The 18101-nt window shown below is 41.8% G+C and overlaps 1 protein-coding gene across 3 annotated transcripts in view; it reads left to right on the top strand.

The window, feature by feature from the left end:
* The window catches only part of DTWD2 (DTW domain containing 2), an 82938-nt gene that overhangs the window by 51474 nt on the left and 13363 nt on the right, over positions 1-18101 (top strand). For all 3 annotated transcript variants that reach the window (XM_048503692.1, XM_048503691.1, XM_048503690.1), the window contains exon 5: positions 4407-4596. In XM_048503692.1, the coding sequence (XP_048359649.1) occupies positions 4407-4596 (190 nt within the window). The remainder of the gene's footprint in view (positions 1-4406; positions 4597-18101) is intronic.

Here is an 18101-nt window from a genome sequence, read left to right as displayed (position 1 = left end):
TCACTTACAGGAAGAAGGCCGTAATGTGCACGGAAAAGCCACCACTGCGAAACTCTTATACAGCGAGTCAGGTGTATTTTAAAAAATATTTTTGGGTTTTACTTTTACAATGGAAGACTCCAGGGGCGCAGCTTTTAGGCTAGCAGCACCAAAACTTCAGGGTATCATCAGGTGACACTCCTGATGATACCAGCCAAGTTTGGTGAAGTTTGATTCAATGGGTCCAAAGTTATGGACCCACAAAGGGAGTGCCCCATCCCCCATTGTTTCCAATGAAAGCTAATAGTAGATGGGGCTAACCTTTGAGGGTTCATAGCTTTGGACCCCCTGAATCAAACTTCACTAAACCTAGATGGTATCATCAGTATAGTCTCCTGCTGACACCACCCAGGTTTTGTGAAGGTTGGCTCAGGGGATCCAAAGTTATGGACCCCTAAAGGAGGTGCCCCCATCCCCCATTGTTTCCAATGGAAGCTAATAGGAGATGGGGCTACATTTTGAGGGTCCATAACTTTGGTCCCCTTGAACCAAACTTCACTAAACCTGGGTGGTATCATCAGGAGATCTCTTAAAGATACTCTGAAATGTTGGTACTGCTAACATAAACATTTCTCCCCTGACAGAAACATGTAACCTACTGATGCCTCAATTAATGTAATTTTATTGATATCTATTTTAATTTTTGAAATTTTCCAGTAGCTGCTGCATTTCCCACCCTCGACTTATACACAAGTCAATAAGTTTTCCCAGTTTTTTGTGGTAAAATTAGGTACCTTGACTTATATGCGGGTCGACTTATACACGAGTATATACGGTACCTGTTATTGCTCAGTAATATCTCCTTTCAGAAATACATTTAAATAAATGTTATTAAATATAGAACAAACATAAAAGCTAGCAGTTTATCTGTTTACCATGATGCTTAATTTAAAGTACAATATAGACAAATAAAGTTGTATTGTGCAATGTATAATGTTTTATTTAATAAGTGTTGTGTGTTTTTCACCAACTTCTTATTCTATTTTCCATGATGGAAAATACTAATGGGAAAACTGAATGCCCTTGTTCTGGGATTTGTTGCCTTTTCATCATATAATAATTTGCAAACAATTATTTAATCATAAAGTATAATTATACCAACTATGTTACTTCAGAGGTTTTAGAGCTCTCCCCACCCCCCCACTTTAGCTTTAATAACCCTTAATCTCCCCTCCAAAAAACCCTCATTTAAATGAACTTAAATGGATTATATATAAATGGTTATTTATGAAAATGATGATGGAAGCAGACTCCTCATATTAAGATATTATATGACCATTCACACTGAAGGGGAAAATACAAATGTTCAAAATGCATACAGAAAGTGTAGGAATAGTCCATAAATGTCCAGCATTATTATATGCCAGATTTCAACAGTAATAAATTCAAAGGGTATTGGAAGTTTTGGGAAGCTCATCACTACTACATGAAGATGGTTGCTTCATTGATGCCATGCCTCCCCCTCCCCCCTGCCCCCCCGTGGACCCAAAGTGGCTTCCATCGTTCTCCTTTCCTCTGTTTTCAGGCTGAACTAATCCTGTGAGTTAGATTAACCTGAGATTATATGATTATCCCAAGATCACCGAGCAAGTTTTCATGGCCCAGGAGGGTCCCCAGATTGATGCTCTAACCACTACATCACTGTATTTACAAGAACTGATGTATAACTTCTTTTATTTGTAACATACATCATTTGTGTTGTCACATTTCTGATTTGTTTCATCACATTGTGAAGCGAATAGTGCACTGAGAGCAACTGGAGAGTACAGGAGTACCTAGGATATCGGAGCCACAGGATTTCATAGGATTTCAGGCCACAGAAATAGAGTCCATGAAAGTCTTAATGAGAATATGCCAACAAACATGGAAAACAAACAAAGCGCCCACAGACTGGAAACACTCAATTTCCAATTCTGAAAAGTTCCAATTCTGAAAAAAGTTGTCAAAGATTGCAGCATCTGTCAGACCATCATATTAATTTCTCACACGAGTAGAGTTCTCAGATATGAAACAACAAATGCCAGATGTTCAAGCTTGGTTCAGAAAAGGAACAGAACCAGAAATCATACCACAACCTGCCTCCATCCTGTCCAGTCCCCCATGCCCACTCTCCCCCTGTGCTGCCTAGAGCCTATTTCCCTCAGTTTGAAATGGGCTTTAATGCTAGTATTACACACATTGAGCATAGCCTACAGTGGTCAAGCTCAGGGACACTTGCCCATCATTTGCTAGTACATAACTGAGGCTGCAGGAGACTGCTATTAGTTTATTGTCAAAGGCTGCAGCTAGTAGAAAGCAGGAGGAATATGTTCTTTTCTCCAGAAATCCTAACTGGTGTGCATTTTTAAAAGATCATAACTTAGTCTTTAGTTTTTAAATATGAATCTGATACTTGACAAGACAAACACCCTATATTTGTGGTTTTGAGAGGCAGAGTATAGCAAACAATCTTCATTAGTGTTGTTTTTCCTCTTGGTGTAAAAAGGGCAAATAAAGTGTCAGAAGTATGTGTCTTAGTATTTAGACCACGTTTGCTATATACCAGATAAGAAGCATGAAAGCACAAAACCCATTTTCATTTATTTTTAGTAATTCTAAATCTTTAGAGACTTGCCTCAGTAGGAGCTTTCCTTTTGCTCTCCTCTTGCCTTAAGCAGAGGTCAGTTTTTTATGAAGCCTCTTTGAAGTAACTGAGGCTGGGAGGAAAATGGGCTCCTCATAAGAAAATCATATTTGTATATTCAGAAGGTAACTTGCATTTTCCAGATTGACATCAATATGTGAGATCTTTTAACTCTTATCTAGATGGAACAAACAATGATGGTCCATAAAAAATAATTGGGAAAAATATGTTTCTACTTGAATCATGGCATTTCAAAGAGCTTGCAGTCACTCTGAAGAGATCATGAAAGTTCCTGCTACTCTTTAGTGCAGCAGTATCCCTAGGTCAAGCTCTGTTGAAGCACAACTAAATAATATTTCCCTACAGAAACACTTCCCTATAGAAGTATGCACAGTAAAACACGAGTTGTAAATTAAACCAAGTAATCAGACAAGCAAACAATTTATTTGTTTAGTTTGAGATCTAGTACACTATAGTGCAAATGTGCATTTTAAGGGGAATCCTTTTTCTGTCCTGGCTCATTTATGGGCCCCAGCTTTAATATTTAGTATCTCTTTTACTGCTTTCAAGTATTTTGCTTCCAAAGTTTCTTCATCCTACCCATTGACTTGCTCCACCTCAAACCTCTTAAGGAGATTCCATCAAAGCAGGTTACCTCACCCACTCACCCACACTATTATCCCAAGCTCAACCTGCCAAAGAGCTGGACTAGGTCCAGCTCCCTCCAATTGCTTCTCAAGCCTTGAGCCAATCACACAATTCACCCCGAAGGCTATGCAACCACAAATCGATACACCATGAAGACAGATGCATCCCATTGGCCTGGTAAAGGGCTTCTAACCTGTGAGAGATGTCCCAGAGTAAGATGTACCTCCCAGAGATCCATAACAGTGCGAGAAACTGAGCGGCACGTCTTATTCCTGGACAAGTCCACCTTTTGGGGTCGAGGCACCCCTCAAGCACCGCCTCTCAAACAGTTTAAACCAAAAGATGGTAGTTCCTGGCGACAACTTAACAATAGAGTCTAGGTGGTAGGAGCAGCAGTGGCGTAGGAGGTTAAGAGCTCGTGTATCTATTCTGGAGGAACCGGGTTTGATTCCTAGCTCTGCCGCCTGAGCTGTGGAGGCTTATCTGGGGAATTCAGATTAGCCTGTACACTCCCACACATGCCAGCTGGGTGACCTTGGGCTAGTCACAGCTTCTCGGAGCTCTCTCAGCCCCACCTACCTCACAGGGTGTTTGTTGTGAGGGGGGAAGGGCAAGGAGATTGTAAGACCCTTTGAGTCTCCTGCAGGAGAGAAAGGGGGGATATAAATCCAAACTCTTCTTCTTCTTCTTCTTCTAGGTCTGCAAGCATTGTCTGTAATAAAGCAATCTGTCAAAACCAGGTTTCACTTCTTGTAACTCCCAGTAAGTTTCAGTTTCCTTTTCCCCAACAACCCTCGTTCCCGCCACCATTCAGGACCGCCCACTGCACACCCTACATATACTGGAACTGAGGGTAAGAACCCTCAGTTCCAGCACCCTGTAGCTAGGGCGATACAATTCAATAAAGTTTGTTCCTTCTCACATAGTCGACTTTGTTCGAGTGTGTTCAGCCTTACACAATCCGCCTGACCTCAGGCAAGTCATGTTTCCCAAGTTGGATAACAAGGGTGTGACGTAGACCAAATCACTTCACCTTCTCCTTCAGCAAGGGTAGTAGAGAATTCCAGCGCATTCATAATTTTCAATATTCTTGTAGGTACCCTGAGCTAGCATCTGTGTGCAGAAATCCTAATACCTTGATATTATATCCTGGAGCTGGAGCAGCAAATTTGGAAGATGTAGAATTGAACTTTCCGAATCCCTGCATAATCATAATCATTGATGGAACATGGAGTCAGGCCAAAGATATATTCTTTAAGAACTCCCTTTTTCGAATACCTAAGCAAGTAAGTTTTAATGTATTTATTTTAAAATGGAGTGTGTGTGCTTTTCTGTTCTGAGTTGTCTTTCAGACTTCTGTCATATTAGCATGTGCTTATTTTTGTTTTAAAATGCTAAGGTTTGTATACGTTCCCTTTGTTTTAGAGCAGTTTTGCTAATCTGTGAACATTTCCAGGATATGAAGAGAAGATAGTTGGGTGTAGGATTTTTCTATATGAAGAACAAGACACGTTCTTTATAGTGTTTCAGGATGTTCAATGCTTTAGAAAATGTGATTGTAGGACCATTTGGAATAACTGGAAGCTTACTGAACAGAAGCTAGACTACATGCAGCTGTCAACTTGTAGCTCCACAAAAAAAACCCCTTATGATTTCTATACTCAAAGATCATGGATTTTTGTTTGACTTCAAAATTTGCCCATTCTGATATTTGTGCATCCCTGTTCATCTTTAGGAAGCAAGTCTGGAGATACAGAGCCTTCAGGGTTCCTTGACAGAACAGCAAGTTGTGCCCTCATCCCCTATGTAGGATGCAAGCAATACTAAGGGTGAATTTCCTAAGTTTCAGGGGGAACCATTGTATGCATTTATGAGCTGACATGAATGCATCTGGTGTTTATAAAAGCAAATTCCTATTTCAGTTTCCACATTTAGCCTCCTTATTCAAACTTGGCTAAAGGCCAAGTAGTGGTGCCTGTCAGCTATCAATTGATACCACGTAAATGCATTAAATAAATAAATGTTGCCTTGAGCCCCTAAATGGGAAAAGAGACAGAATATATATGCAATGGAGAAATGCTTCCAATATTTTCAGTTTTCATTTTTCTTTGTGGGAGAGTACAATTATGCTTTTGAGAATGATTTTTTATAACTAATACATAAACAATTGGTTTGATCTAATGAACTATGAATGGTACGTAAATATAAGGTGACCAGATTGTCACCTTTGTAAACCGGGACCCGGGTGGGAGGGCGGCTGCACTGCACGCACGCAGCCGCAGGAGCGCACTGCCTTTTGGGGTGCTCCCCATTTTCCCGCCCTGTCACTGCCCAAAAGGCAGTGCGCTCCTGCGGCCGCATGCATGGGAGGCTGCCACACTGCCTTCTGGGGCGCTCCCGTTTCCCGCCCTGTGACAGGACAGGAAAAGGGGAGCGCCCCAGAAGGCAGTGCGGCAGCCTTCCAAAAATCGGGTCAGTTCAAACAACCCGCGGGACGTGGGACAAATTGGTTTAAGGCGGGACTGTCCCGCCAAAAGCGGGACGTCTGGTTACCTAGCGTAAATAGCACTCATCCACAAGTGCTAGTATGTGAGTTCATAGTGCACTACAAAACATGGGTTCTCTAGCAGCTCCCATGCTTCTATTCATTCTGTTCAAGTAGAAGAATGTCATTTAGTTTTGCATTCCATGCTCTGGCTGCCTGTTTGAGCCCACAGATACTCTTCTGCAGTTTATATACAAAGTCATGTTTGTCCCAATCACTCACATTTACCCAGAGAGAGATCTAAAGGGAGAGTACAATTAAACCTCTTACTCTCCTAGTGTATCAGTGAAGATACTATTCCCTGGGATTTCCTAAGTGAAGAAAATGGGGAATTTGCTCAGGTAGAAATTCCTCTGATGCAGTCTGTGAGGGTGAGGAGAGGAGAAGCACCTTCTCCATGTAGGCCAAACCAAATTGTTCTGTCCCTATAATATAAGTCAAGTCCAAGCTGTATCATCTAATCTAGTGATATGCCCAAAGCTTCCTTATGATAATCTTATTGTGTAAATCCAATTACTGTGAACTTTGAATAAAAATTCTATGACGCATAACATTTCTTCACAGACCATATAATAGATGCCAGGCTAGATCTAGACCAGGGGTCTGCAACCCGTGGCTCCGGAGCTGCATGCGGCTCTTTCGTCCTTGCACTGTGGCTCCATGTGGCTTGGGTCCTCTCAGCCTCTTTTGGAGAGTTGCCGTAATGGTTAATGGGAAAGTGTCCCCGTTCCTAGAGAGGCACAGACTGAGACAGCTATCCCAAGCCACTTCTCTGTCCCAGCTGCCTGGTTGTCTGATGCCGGTGATGACGGCGCGGGGTGGGGGCAGAGCACCACTGGTGTATCCTCTTGAACAGGTGAGCGGCAAAGAGCGGGAAATGGGAGTAAGTTGCAGGAGTGCAGCTTTTCAGCACAATCCTAACCTCAGTCCGCCCCCCTTGAATGGGGGGGTCAGGGGTCAACCCTGCTTTGGGTAGCCTCATTTCCCCCTCCCCCAGGTCCTTCTTGGGGGTGGGACCACATGGGGGACCCCAGCAGTGCCACCTTGGGTTGCAGACCCCCCAGCAGCCCCACTGAGCTCCAGTGGCTTTCCTGGCAGATGGCAGCCTAGCTGAGTCCAGGTGACAAAGACGATGTCAGGTTTTAAAGAAGTTATTACCTACAGCCCTGCAAGGTTGCACTTGTCAGGGGTATTTGATGGGGAGGCGGGGGTGGATGGGAATTGTTTGCTTCTGCATTGCCCAGGAGGGCATGGGGAAAGCCTTGCACGTGGATCTTGGAAGCTTTACTTCAGAATAAGCCAGTGGAGGGTAAGCTTGTAGATAGTGGCAGGGAGGAAGGCTGGGATCATCCTCAGCCATGGTTGTTGTGGGTTGCCAACTCACGGCGGGCAAATCCCAGGACATTTGCGGGTAGATTCTCAGAAGCTGTGGCTTTTGGGACCAGGGTGGGGGCCATGCTCAGTGAGAAATACTGGGGCATAATCAGTGTCTTTCGGTGAGGAATCAGTGAGGAATACTGGGGGGGGGGCGGATAACAGTGTCTTTCAACACAAGAAAAGAGAAACGTGTGAAACGGGGGTTCTATTGCTGGTCATTTGAATCATGTACAAAACAACAGGCTTTTTACCCCCCCCCCCCTTTTTTTTTTTGCTTTGATAGGTAAAAATGGGCCCCAAAGAAGGGAACTTCTCCCTGCATGAGAATATAGAGTTATCTTAATTTTAGATGTCAAAAAGTATTTGCGGCTCCAAGTGTTTTCTTTTCCGTGGAAAACAGGTCCAAATGGCTCTTTGGGTGTTAAAGGTTGCCGATCTAGACCCTGATCTAGACCATTCATGCGAGCATTTATTAGCAACAAACTCCTGGCTTTAACACAGTTTTCAGTAACCACCAGTACTATTAGAATTTGTCCATCTTGTGAATTTGGCTTCGAAATCACCTTGCCTAGGAATGTTCTCCATGATGTCCTAGAATTCAGTCTTCAATTCTCAGAGCTGGAAGGAGGTCTCAAGATTTTACAAAAAGCAGTATTTTTGACGCTTGAGTAGAGAAAAGATCAGAGAAGAAGGGAGTCTGGATCTGTAGTTGACTGAAGGCAAAGCATAGTGCAGTGGTGAAGAATGTATGGACTACAATTTCCAATTGGCCATGCTGGCAGGGGCTGATGGAAGTTGTAGTCCATGAACATCTGGAGTGCCATAGGTTCGCCACCACTGGCATAGTGGGATGCAGAAGCTCTTTCTGAAAATCTGATGCAGATTTAGTAGATTTACTGCATGTTGGGGGAAAAATGCCTATTTGATTTCAATGTGCTTTGCTTGTGCATTTGTAAATGAACCAAATAGTATGAAGGTATCAAATCTATGGTGTGCTTTCATCCAAAGAATAGTGAACCTTGTAAGTGTTGCCTTTGGAATTTCTTCCTACTAGGGCAAATGGAAAATTCATAACACTGCAGTGTTATCAACACGCAGTTAAGATTGAAGAAATCTTCATTCATATGGAAGAGAGAGGTGGGATTGGGCAATTACACTTCTTAGTAATCTCACTCCTGCTTTATGTACATTATTTACTCCAGTGCAAGCCTGTGTTTGCAGCAAAAGGGAGGGGGGTCATCTTTGCTTACAAGATACAGTTATGCCCAGTAATTTTTGGGGTGTATAACATTTATAGGGGGGGGTATCTTACATTCAGGATCACCGTATGTGATGGACTGTAGAGAAAAGTGTGTTTTTTTAAATGTAGTTCTGTCTCCAGCCATTATTGTTTATACTCAGAGTGTGGAATAGAGACCTGGGAGCAGAGAAGCCACCTGATTGGCTGAGGCAACCCTGCACTCTGATTGGACACAAAAGACTTGATGTCACTGAGTGGGAGGAGGTTATCTCCCTTTGAAAAACTATCTGAGAGGCTTGTGCAGTTTTGAAGTTCCTGAACAGCTGTTTCCCTTTGCTGTGCATTAGCATGTAATATCTCTGAGGTAAGTAGTTCAGTCAGTGAAATAAATCTATTTGATTCTTGTGTGGGCAGCCCTGAGTGCTGTGGTTTAAGCAAATATTTACAAATGAGAGACAACTTGTGCCCCAGGCTGAGGGGCATATATATAACCAGGGAGGGATATATCTTTCAGGAAGATGAAAGAAGAGTTGAAAATACCAGTTAGTTTGGGGTATTGGGTTTTGCTTTGAGTTTCCCTAAATAGAGAGTTTTATGTTTATTTTAGGGTTTCTGTTTGTGAAGGCTAAGTGAGGGTACCGAAGTTAATGTACCAAGCCTAATAGAACCCTGTATGTAAGAGAAGGAGTCCACTAACCAGAGTACCATCTGACGTATAAGGAACTGTACCATCTTAGGAAACAACTTATTACCATATAATCTTACTGAAACTGAATAAGCTTATTTGAGACTGAGTCTGAAAACAAATACTGCTTATCTGCCAAAACTCTCTTTGTAAATACCGTATATACTCATGTATAAGTCGAATTTTTCAGCACATTTTTAATGCTGAAAAAGCTCCCCTCGACTTATATGCGGGTCATTAAAATTTTTTTGTGTTTTTACTTTGCCGGCCAGCAGGGGGCGCAGTCTTTATGCTAGCGGCACCAAAATTTCAGGGTACCCTCAGAAGACTCTCCTGATGATACCAGCCAAGTTTGGTAAACTTTGGTTCAGGGGGTCCAAAGTTATGGACCCCCAAAGGAGGTGCCCCATTATTCCCATTGTTGACTTCAATGGGGAGCTATTAGTAGATGGGGCTACCCTTTTGAGGGTCCATAACTTTGGATTCTCTGAACCAAACTTCACCAAACATGGCTGGTCTCATCAGGAGAGTCTCTTTATGATACCAGCCAGGTTTCGAATGGTATGAAAGTTCGAAGATCCAGTTATTGACCCCAAAGAAAGTAACCCGATCTATCCATTGTTTACAATGGAAGCTAATAGACGATTTTTGCAACTTTCTGATAATATCCCTCTTAAAATCTAAGATTGGGTTACATTTTGGACATACAGATGATGATGGGGAATCCAGTTTTATGGAAAAGTTTTAACTCTTGTGTTTTAGCAGTTTGCGTGGTTGAGCTAAGGTTTTTGCTTTTAAAAGTTATTGTTTGATACCATGACGATAGCGAGCCTCTTTTCCACTTACAGAGCCAGTTTGCATTTTTTTTCTTTGAAATAAATATTCCAAAACGATTTAACCTACTGATGCCTCAATTGATGCACATTTTATTGGCATTTATTTTTTATTTTGAAATTTACCAGAAGCTGCTGGAACGTTACACCCTACGATTTATCTGGCGAGTCAATAAAGTTTTCCCAGTTTTTTTTGTGAAAATTAGATTTGCCTCGACTTATATCGCGAGAATTAGAACTTATACCACCCATATATGCTCTGGTATGTTTTACTCCTGCCTTATGCATTCCTTTCTCCATGTTATTCATATCCCATTCTCATCTCCTATCTTGTTAAATAATTTTTAAATTCTGTTTATGTTATCTCTGCCTCAGTATTATTATTTGATGCACCTTGAGAGAAAGGTTTGCCAAGGAAGGTTCTGGGAAATATAAAAGGGATGAGGGAAAGTGCTTCTTGTCATCAAACACTACCATATTAGAAACCGTATTAGAAAAAGGCCGTATTAGAAAAAGGCGGGGAAATCTGACATGCCTAGTCAGTGAGAGGTTTTCCACACTGTAGTACAATTCAGGAAGGTGTCATAAAAGCCTTCCTTTCTTATGATATAATAGTCCATTGCTGTGGGGTGAGGGAACAAAGGCTGACACGCCGTCAGTATGTTAACTCAAAGTTCGATAAGCCAATCCAAGAGGCCTTTCAGAAGTTACTTTAGCCACATTACTCTAATCATTCTATTATATTAGAGAGACCAAAAATAGGCTCATAGGTGTTTTGGCTAAAGACTCATTTCTAAGATACCTGACTGAGTGCTCCTGAGGGCTTCCAAACAAGTAAGTCATTTTTACTGACCTTCAGTTGACTCTCACCCTCCTTTTTTCAACAGTTACCTTTCAATTAAGAAGATTTTACTCTCAATGAGACAAAACAACTACTGACTTTTCTAACATGGTTTTGCAATCATTGACTTGCAAGTTGCATATTTTCCGCATCTCTGTACATCCCAGCAGCCAATACCTGTAAGATTCTGAGTGTGGTGACAAATTTTATGAATACCGCAGTTAACGCGCAAGCCTTGTGACAGCACCAAAGGTATTCACTAAATGCATGGTTGTAGTAGTGGTCCTTCTAGCTACTCAGGTATGCAATATCTTCCTGTATCTAGATGATTGGTTGCTGGTGGGGGATCCCCAGGAGGATAATGGCCGTGCCGAGATAGTCATTACTAAAGAGACCGCTTGCTTTTAGTCGGTACTAAAGGAGCCTTGCCGCTTTTAAGATAAATTGGTTGTGACCCCCACTGCATCTTTGTGACCCCCCCTCCCCCACACTGCATCTATAGACTTCATTGGGGCAGTTTCAGACTCTGGTGTGCATAAAGCATTTCTGTCTGCATCTGGGGCACTCTCAATAGTCAGATTGGTGCAAGGCTTTGAGCACTCCAGGTTCTAATGCACCATAACCACTCTCTGTTTGGAGGCAGGTCAAGACCTCCTTGAGCCTGGAGTATAACTTTCAAATACTGGGTAAAACTTTGCTTTAGACATGATGATAAGAGCCTTATCTCTCTTGCTTTATCCATTCCTAGGAGTTATGGTAAACAATTGAAAAAGAGAAATCATTGTCTGAAAAGTTCACAATAATGTTCCTTTTTATAAAATTGATGTATCAAAAGAACTGTAACATTATGCTGCTACTATCCATAAAAGTTATTGGTGCCTGAACTGCAGATTTTTTATAGCCAAAAAGATCAGCCTAACATAGGTTTAAAGAGCATCTTCCATGTTTTATTGCCATTAATACAAAGGTTATATTATTACACTATTTTCTTATAATCAAAATGTCTAACTCTTTGAGAGTGAACTATATAATACAGAAGTAAAGCACAATCCATGTTTTGCTTCTTCTCAAGAGTATGTAATATTTCTTATTTTTCTCTAGAGATTTGCTAATTTTTTATTCCCTTAGAATCAGTTCTCTTTTGGTGTCAGCATTTATTTGCTTCTAAAGTTATTTTAGCAGGTTTTTATTACAAGAAGTGATTTAAATATTAATAGAACAGTTGCCACACAAAAAGTTGTGGAACTATAGCAAATTATATTCCTGATAAGATGAACGTTGAAACAGGTATATGTTTGAAAGCCAGACTATAAATTCCACTAAATGAGCAGATACTGCTGAATAGAAGTCATATATTTAATTTGGCCCTCTCCATTCATAACACCTAAGATCATTTACAATGCAATCCTAAACGGAGCTACACATTTCCAAGTCCATCGACTTCAGTAGTTTTAAAAGGGTGCAATGGTTAAGGATTATACTGTTAACCTGTAATTTGATGTTGCAACTTTGTGTATTTCTTTGCTTCCCATCAACAGCATGCTCAATCATTTAATTACTACGTTGAAATTTTACAATTCCATTAACACTAGAACGCCTTAGGTAACTTGTAGCACGGTACCAGTGATTGCGCTTTGCTTGGCGTTTGCGAACCTGGAACAAGAGGTTGTTGGAGGCAGCAAAGGGAGGCAATAACGGAAATGCCTGACACGAATTGTCACTACGTACTATTAACTACCATTGAACTGGGCAGGATGGATTTATTATTATCCAGATAACCCGCTTGTCAGCCAATGTCAACCTTAATACCTGCTGGGGTGAAATGCACAGGGTGGCAAATATTGGGATGCATCCCTGTGCTGCAGTACTGCAGTCGAAAGCTCTCTTAACCTGAGTTCATCGGAAATTCACCGTCCCCAAACGGTGAGGATGATGGCCTGTTATGCCTGTCTTTTGACTCCAACAAGAGATTGAGACCCCAGGCCAGGCCTGACAGCAGTAAACTCATTGGAGGATGAGTCTTTGACCAAACCGGCCTCAACTGACCTTAGAGAAACCAGGGCGGCTGTGAAACTTTAGAACAGTCAGCTCACCTGAAGCCCCAGAAAACTTGTAGTCCTCCCTGGTTACCTGCTAGAGCAGAAACGCTTAACGGCTGCGGCAGGACCTGACAGGCGACAATCCAGCCAATTTACAGCTTCGCCAAAATGTGAGTGCTCACAGACTTGGCACCCTAAAGCAAGATGTGAGTGCTCACAGACTCGGCTCCCTAAAGCATGGCAAGTATTCCCACATGGATAAACAGGGCTGGTTGCTGCTTCATGCCTTTGCAGACTACAACAGTTCACGTTGATGACTGCCCTGCTCTGAACAGCAATGGTAGACGCTACGACTTTGGATTACAACTCACTTGTGGACTTGCGCGGCGAACTGTACTCACCTTGTGTTGCTGAACTTGTTGGACTTACTTTAGTAATGGTCTTTGCCATTGTTCTTGAGTTTAGTTTGAAGGTAGTTCTGGCTGTACCAGAACGTTGAGCTTCTGTGAGTTTCTTTGCCTAACTTGTATCAAGAAGTAAAGCTGTGAGTTTCTAACACCTATCAAGTAAAAGTGTTCACTATACGATGCCTTATTACTTGCTGGCCAGCCATTGACAGTTCGAAATCTAGATGGAATTCTGTTCGGTTTCAAGAAGGCAACACAATATTGACTCAGGTTTTCAAATATTTCCAAGATTGTGCGTCCCAGCTGCTGGATGTAAGTCTTGAATATTAGGGAGAACCGTGACGACCACCCTGCAAACGTGCCTGGTAGAGAAAGAATTTTCAATCTAGACAATGAACAACAAATCTAATGGTATTAGCTTTCATGTTCAAGAAACAAAATGTTTTACTCTAGAAAAGTGAAGTATCACATTTCTATATCTGTACAATGATCAATTCTCTGGGACAATTTAACATATAAGCTGCACAAGCAAGACCGTGGTTGTGATGTGATGTCACCCCAAGGGTCAGTAATGACCCAGTGCTTCCACTGCGGACTACCTTTTCCTTTTATCATGGATGCAACCTACTATATGGTGTCCCTACCACTTAGGAGTGACACCAGATCACAGCCCAAGATCTCTTAAAGGGGATCTTCAAAGTGGGAGGAGACAGGCACACAGACATTGCCTTCCTCTCAATCGATCTGGTCTTGTGCTAACACTGCCCACCCAAGAGTTGTGACAAAAACATACCAACTATGCAACCAATGAACCCTTCTTCCACAACATCCACCAATTAGGGGAAGTTGAGGAAGGCGGTGGCTGACAGATCGCATTAGCTACCACAAAGGCGTGGAATTTCGCCTGAAGTGCCATTGGAGGTCATGATTTTTAACCCTTCATCTTTCCCCTTCCCCTGGCTATCCGCGGCAGGCTGGCGCTTATGGGCAAGGTCAGCAGAAGGCTGTAGCTGGATTTCTATCCTGCCCACCAACCAGGCCCCTTGACCCAGAGCGGCTTATAGTGAGACCAGGCTGCTTTCACCTCTTGCAGCAGCTGGGCGATTTAAATTAGTGGGGCGAGGCCTCATGGGGAAGGACACTGCAATGCCCCACTTACGCTAGTTCAGCTGGTGGCCAAAGCCGGGCTGCTTTCAAGCGCAGGCTGCTCTTTGCCCTGGGTGCCCTTCCCCCCGCCCATGCCACTGGGCTGACCGGAGAAGGAACCTTGTCCTCTTGGCTAGCCACATAGACCCATTCCAAGCTCTGAGCACCACCTATGATTGTCTCTGGGTCATCACTGCCCGAAGGTCAAGGGGCATCAGACGTTGCGAGAATAACGGCGTGATAAATCATAGAACAGCACTTGTCTTGAAACCGCCTTTCATATTGTGACTTGCCCCCAACTCCTCTAATAACCATTTTGTGATGGTTTTCCCCAGTTTTATCAACATTACAAAAAAGCACTCCTCTTCCTCAGACTGTGGCTGGTTGCCTTTTTTCCCCTTATCCCGGCACTGTCGCTTGAAAAACAGTAATTTATTTGATGGGGCATGATGTTTACATTCTTTCCCATTTTTGTTAGCCTTTCCATTGTTTTTATCCTGATCAAGGCATTTCATGGTGTGAAATGATACATTTCAAGAATCCTGAGCCCTGTTGATCCTGTAGTGCTAATGTTTAAGAGTGGAAGTAGGTCCAAAGAACAGCTTAACTTTGTCTTATATTGTGGCCTGTGAAGAGGGTTCCACTTTTTCAGTCATGTCATTTGGACAAGTGTATATATTCTATATGATTAATATTTTTAGAAATATTATTGTATAAACGGCATACACTTGCATCCTGGACTGTTCTCCACAAGATGTGGAGAACATTGTAGCACGGGTCTGAAGAGTGAGGGAAAGGCTATAGAAATTATTTGGACAATTTAGCAAATTATAGAGTAGTTTAGGGTTGTCAGGCATGGCATGGCAACCAGTGGGATGAGGAAGACAGGGACTCACTATTTTAGAGGGGAAGTGACATCATTGCACTGATGGATGACACTCTAGCATCTAGCAACAATGATATATAACGGAATGTTGGGTGTCTCCAAGCATCACCAGCATGGTGTCTTGAAGTGTTCATTTGGATATGCCACACCAAAAAATGCTCCAACCCCACCATAATTCATTGTTTTATTGAGATGCTAGTGAAGATCAAATTTTCATATTAATTATGGAGTAATTCATCATTGATACAAATATTGCTTTTGCTTAGAGTAGATAGAACCTTCATAGCTGTATTGGGCCCACAAACTAGAACACATAGGAAATAATGTAGGATCAATTGATGGCCCGGGGTTGTATCTATTTCTGCAGGATGAGGCAGGAAACAGCGTACAGTCCCTTTCTTCCAACACCCCCTCTCGATGTTTCTTGACTCAGGTAGTCAGGCTTATCTTGCTTCTAAGCTTCTCAAAAGCTGGTTTCGGTAGGGGCTTAGTGAAGAGATCTGCAAGCATCTCGCTGGTGTGGCAGTAGATCAGTTGAATGACGCCATCCTTTTGCAGATGTCTCACTATGTGGTACTTTGGATCAATGTGCTTGGTTCGTTTCTTCACATCTTCTTGTTTGGATAGTTTGATGCAGCTTTGGTTGTCTTCATACACTGGTATAGGAAGTGATGGTTCCTTGCCTAAGTCTTTTAGTAGTTGACATATCCATTTTAGTTCGTGACAAGCGTGAGCAGCTGATACATATTCTGCTTCTGTGGTAGATGCTGCTGTTATTTCTTGTTTGGTACTTGACCAACTAATAGGACCATTTCCAAAGAAAATGATCTGACCATTGGTAGACGCTCTGTCAGTTAAGTCTCCAGCCCAGTCTGCATCAACATAAGCTATTAGTGTAGCATCTTTGGTAGCTGGTAGTTTCAGTTTAAGTTCTGTACTTCCTTTCAAATATCTAGTCACTCTTTGTAGTGCATTCCAGTCTTTTACTGTTGGTGAAGCAATCTTTCTGCTTAGTAATTCGACTGCTGTACTTATATCTGGTCGGGTTTGAGTACTGATGCTCAGAAGTTTTTTTACAGCTTCTTTGTACTTGGTGTTGTCAGAGAGTTGTTTGGTGAAATTATCTTCCTTTATGTAACTCGTTTGCATAGGAATGGGAGCTGAGTACGCTACTTGTAGATTCAGTAAGTTGATTAGGTCTGTGATCTTTTGTTGTTGATTCAGAAGAAAGCTCCCGTCTTTCTCTCTTTCAATTTGGATTCCTAGGTAGTTAGCAAATTTTCCTAGTTGTATGATTTCAAGTTGTTGGTTCAGATATTGTAGTAATTCTTTGTAGTCATCTTGGTCATCATAGGCTAAAAGTAGTTCTTTATTAAAAGCAAAAATATAAGTCCATTTTCCATTTCTGTTCTTGACATAAAGGCATGGGTCAGCCTTACTTTGTTGAAAGTCTGCTTGAAGTAGCACGTTGTTCAAAAATGTGGATTTGATCTTTATCTGTTGAATTTTCATCTGCTTGCTAGCTGCGATGCTGAGCAAAATTCTTATAGTGGTGAAGTTGACAGTTGAATCAAAAGTTTCATCAGGGTCTTTCCATTGGTCTGGTTCATTTACAGTCGTTCTTGCAAGGTAGGACTGCTTCAATGGAAGCATTTCCTTTTTCGGGTGTTCTGGTCGTCTCACCTCAATTCTTGGAATTGCATCCCCCTCTGTTGCTGCACTTGTCAGCATTGGGTCAGCATCCTGGTCAGGTATTTCATCTGGATCATCTGGTTCTATGCTGTCATCTTTCTGGCAATCATCACAGGGCAGGGTCTGGTCATGGTGTGCCCCCCCCTCTGAAGGCATGAACTGGTAATCACTTGCATAATCAAATTCAGTCTCTGATTCCAAATCATCTTCACACTTCTCAGAATTACAGTCCTCATTTTCAAAATCCCATTCATCATCATCATTCATCTCTCTGGATTCAAAATCATCATTGTCACAGTCACTGAATTCACAAACATTGCAAAATCCATTTTGTTCATTCATGTCACACAGTTCTCTAGTATTATAATCCTTCAAACACAGTCCATCATTCTTGTTATTAAAGCATTGTTTCTTAAAATCCTTATTCCAAAACACTTTTTCAGCTGCATGGCTTTGCTGAATAAATGAGCTCTCTCTGTTGTCTGGTTTACATGACTTAGCAAAATTCACCTCATGGACTTTAAAATCAGAGTCATAATAAAAATCATTGTTCTCAGATTCATCAAAATAGTCATTGTTTCCTGTACAGTGTTGCACAGCATACACTCCTTCAATATTATAAGCAGTCATGCATAATTTGTGATCTTTGGTAACTCGGCATGTTCCTTTTTGAAATGTGATGGCATAGCCTCGTCTTTCTAGATCAGAGATTGCTATCAGAGATGTATCCATATTTGGTACATACAGCACATTCTCTAGAGTAAATTTTCTGATTGAATTATCAGGTAGCTTGCACTCAATAAGCACAGTGCCTTTTTGTTTAGCTATTAAACTAGACCCATTCGCCATAAAAATATGTTGCTGAGGAGTCACATGAAGATTTGTGAAATAGTTTAAATCATTAAAAATACTTTGGGTTGCTCCACTATCAAGAATAATTTCGCGGATGCCCTCTTTTGGTGGTTTTAAAAAATAGTTACGACCTGTCCTGTCTTTAAACTTCGTCTCATTTGGTGGAGAATATTTTCGTTGGGTGTTATTTGGACATTCGTCCACTAGATGTCCTTCTTGGTGACACCGATAACACTTGGGGCGTACGT

Source organism: Sphaerodactylus townsendi, linkage group LG07 (genome assembly GCF_021028975.2).
Source record: "Sphaerodactylus townsendi isolate TG3544 linkage group LG07, MPM_Stown_v2.3, whole genome shotgun sequence".
In the NCBI taxonomy this organism is placed as follows: Eukaryota; Metazoa; Chordata; class Lepidosauria; order Squamata; family Sphaerodactylidae; genus Sphaerodactylus; species Sphaerodactylus townsendi.
The sequence above is the reverse complement of the archived record's forward strand: the minus strand, read 5'-3'. Positions and strand labels throughout refer to the sequence as shown.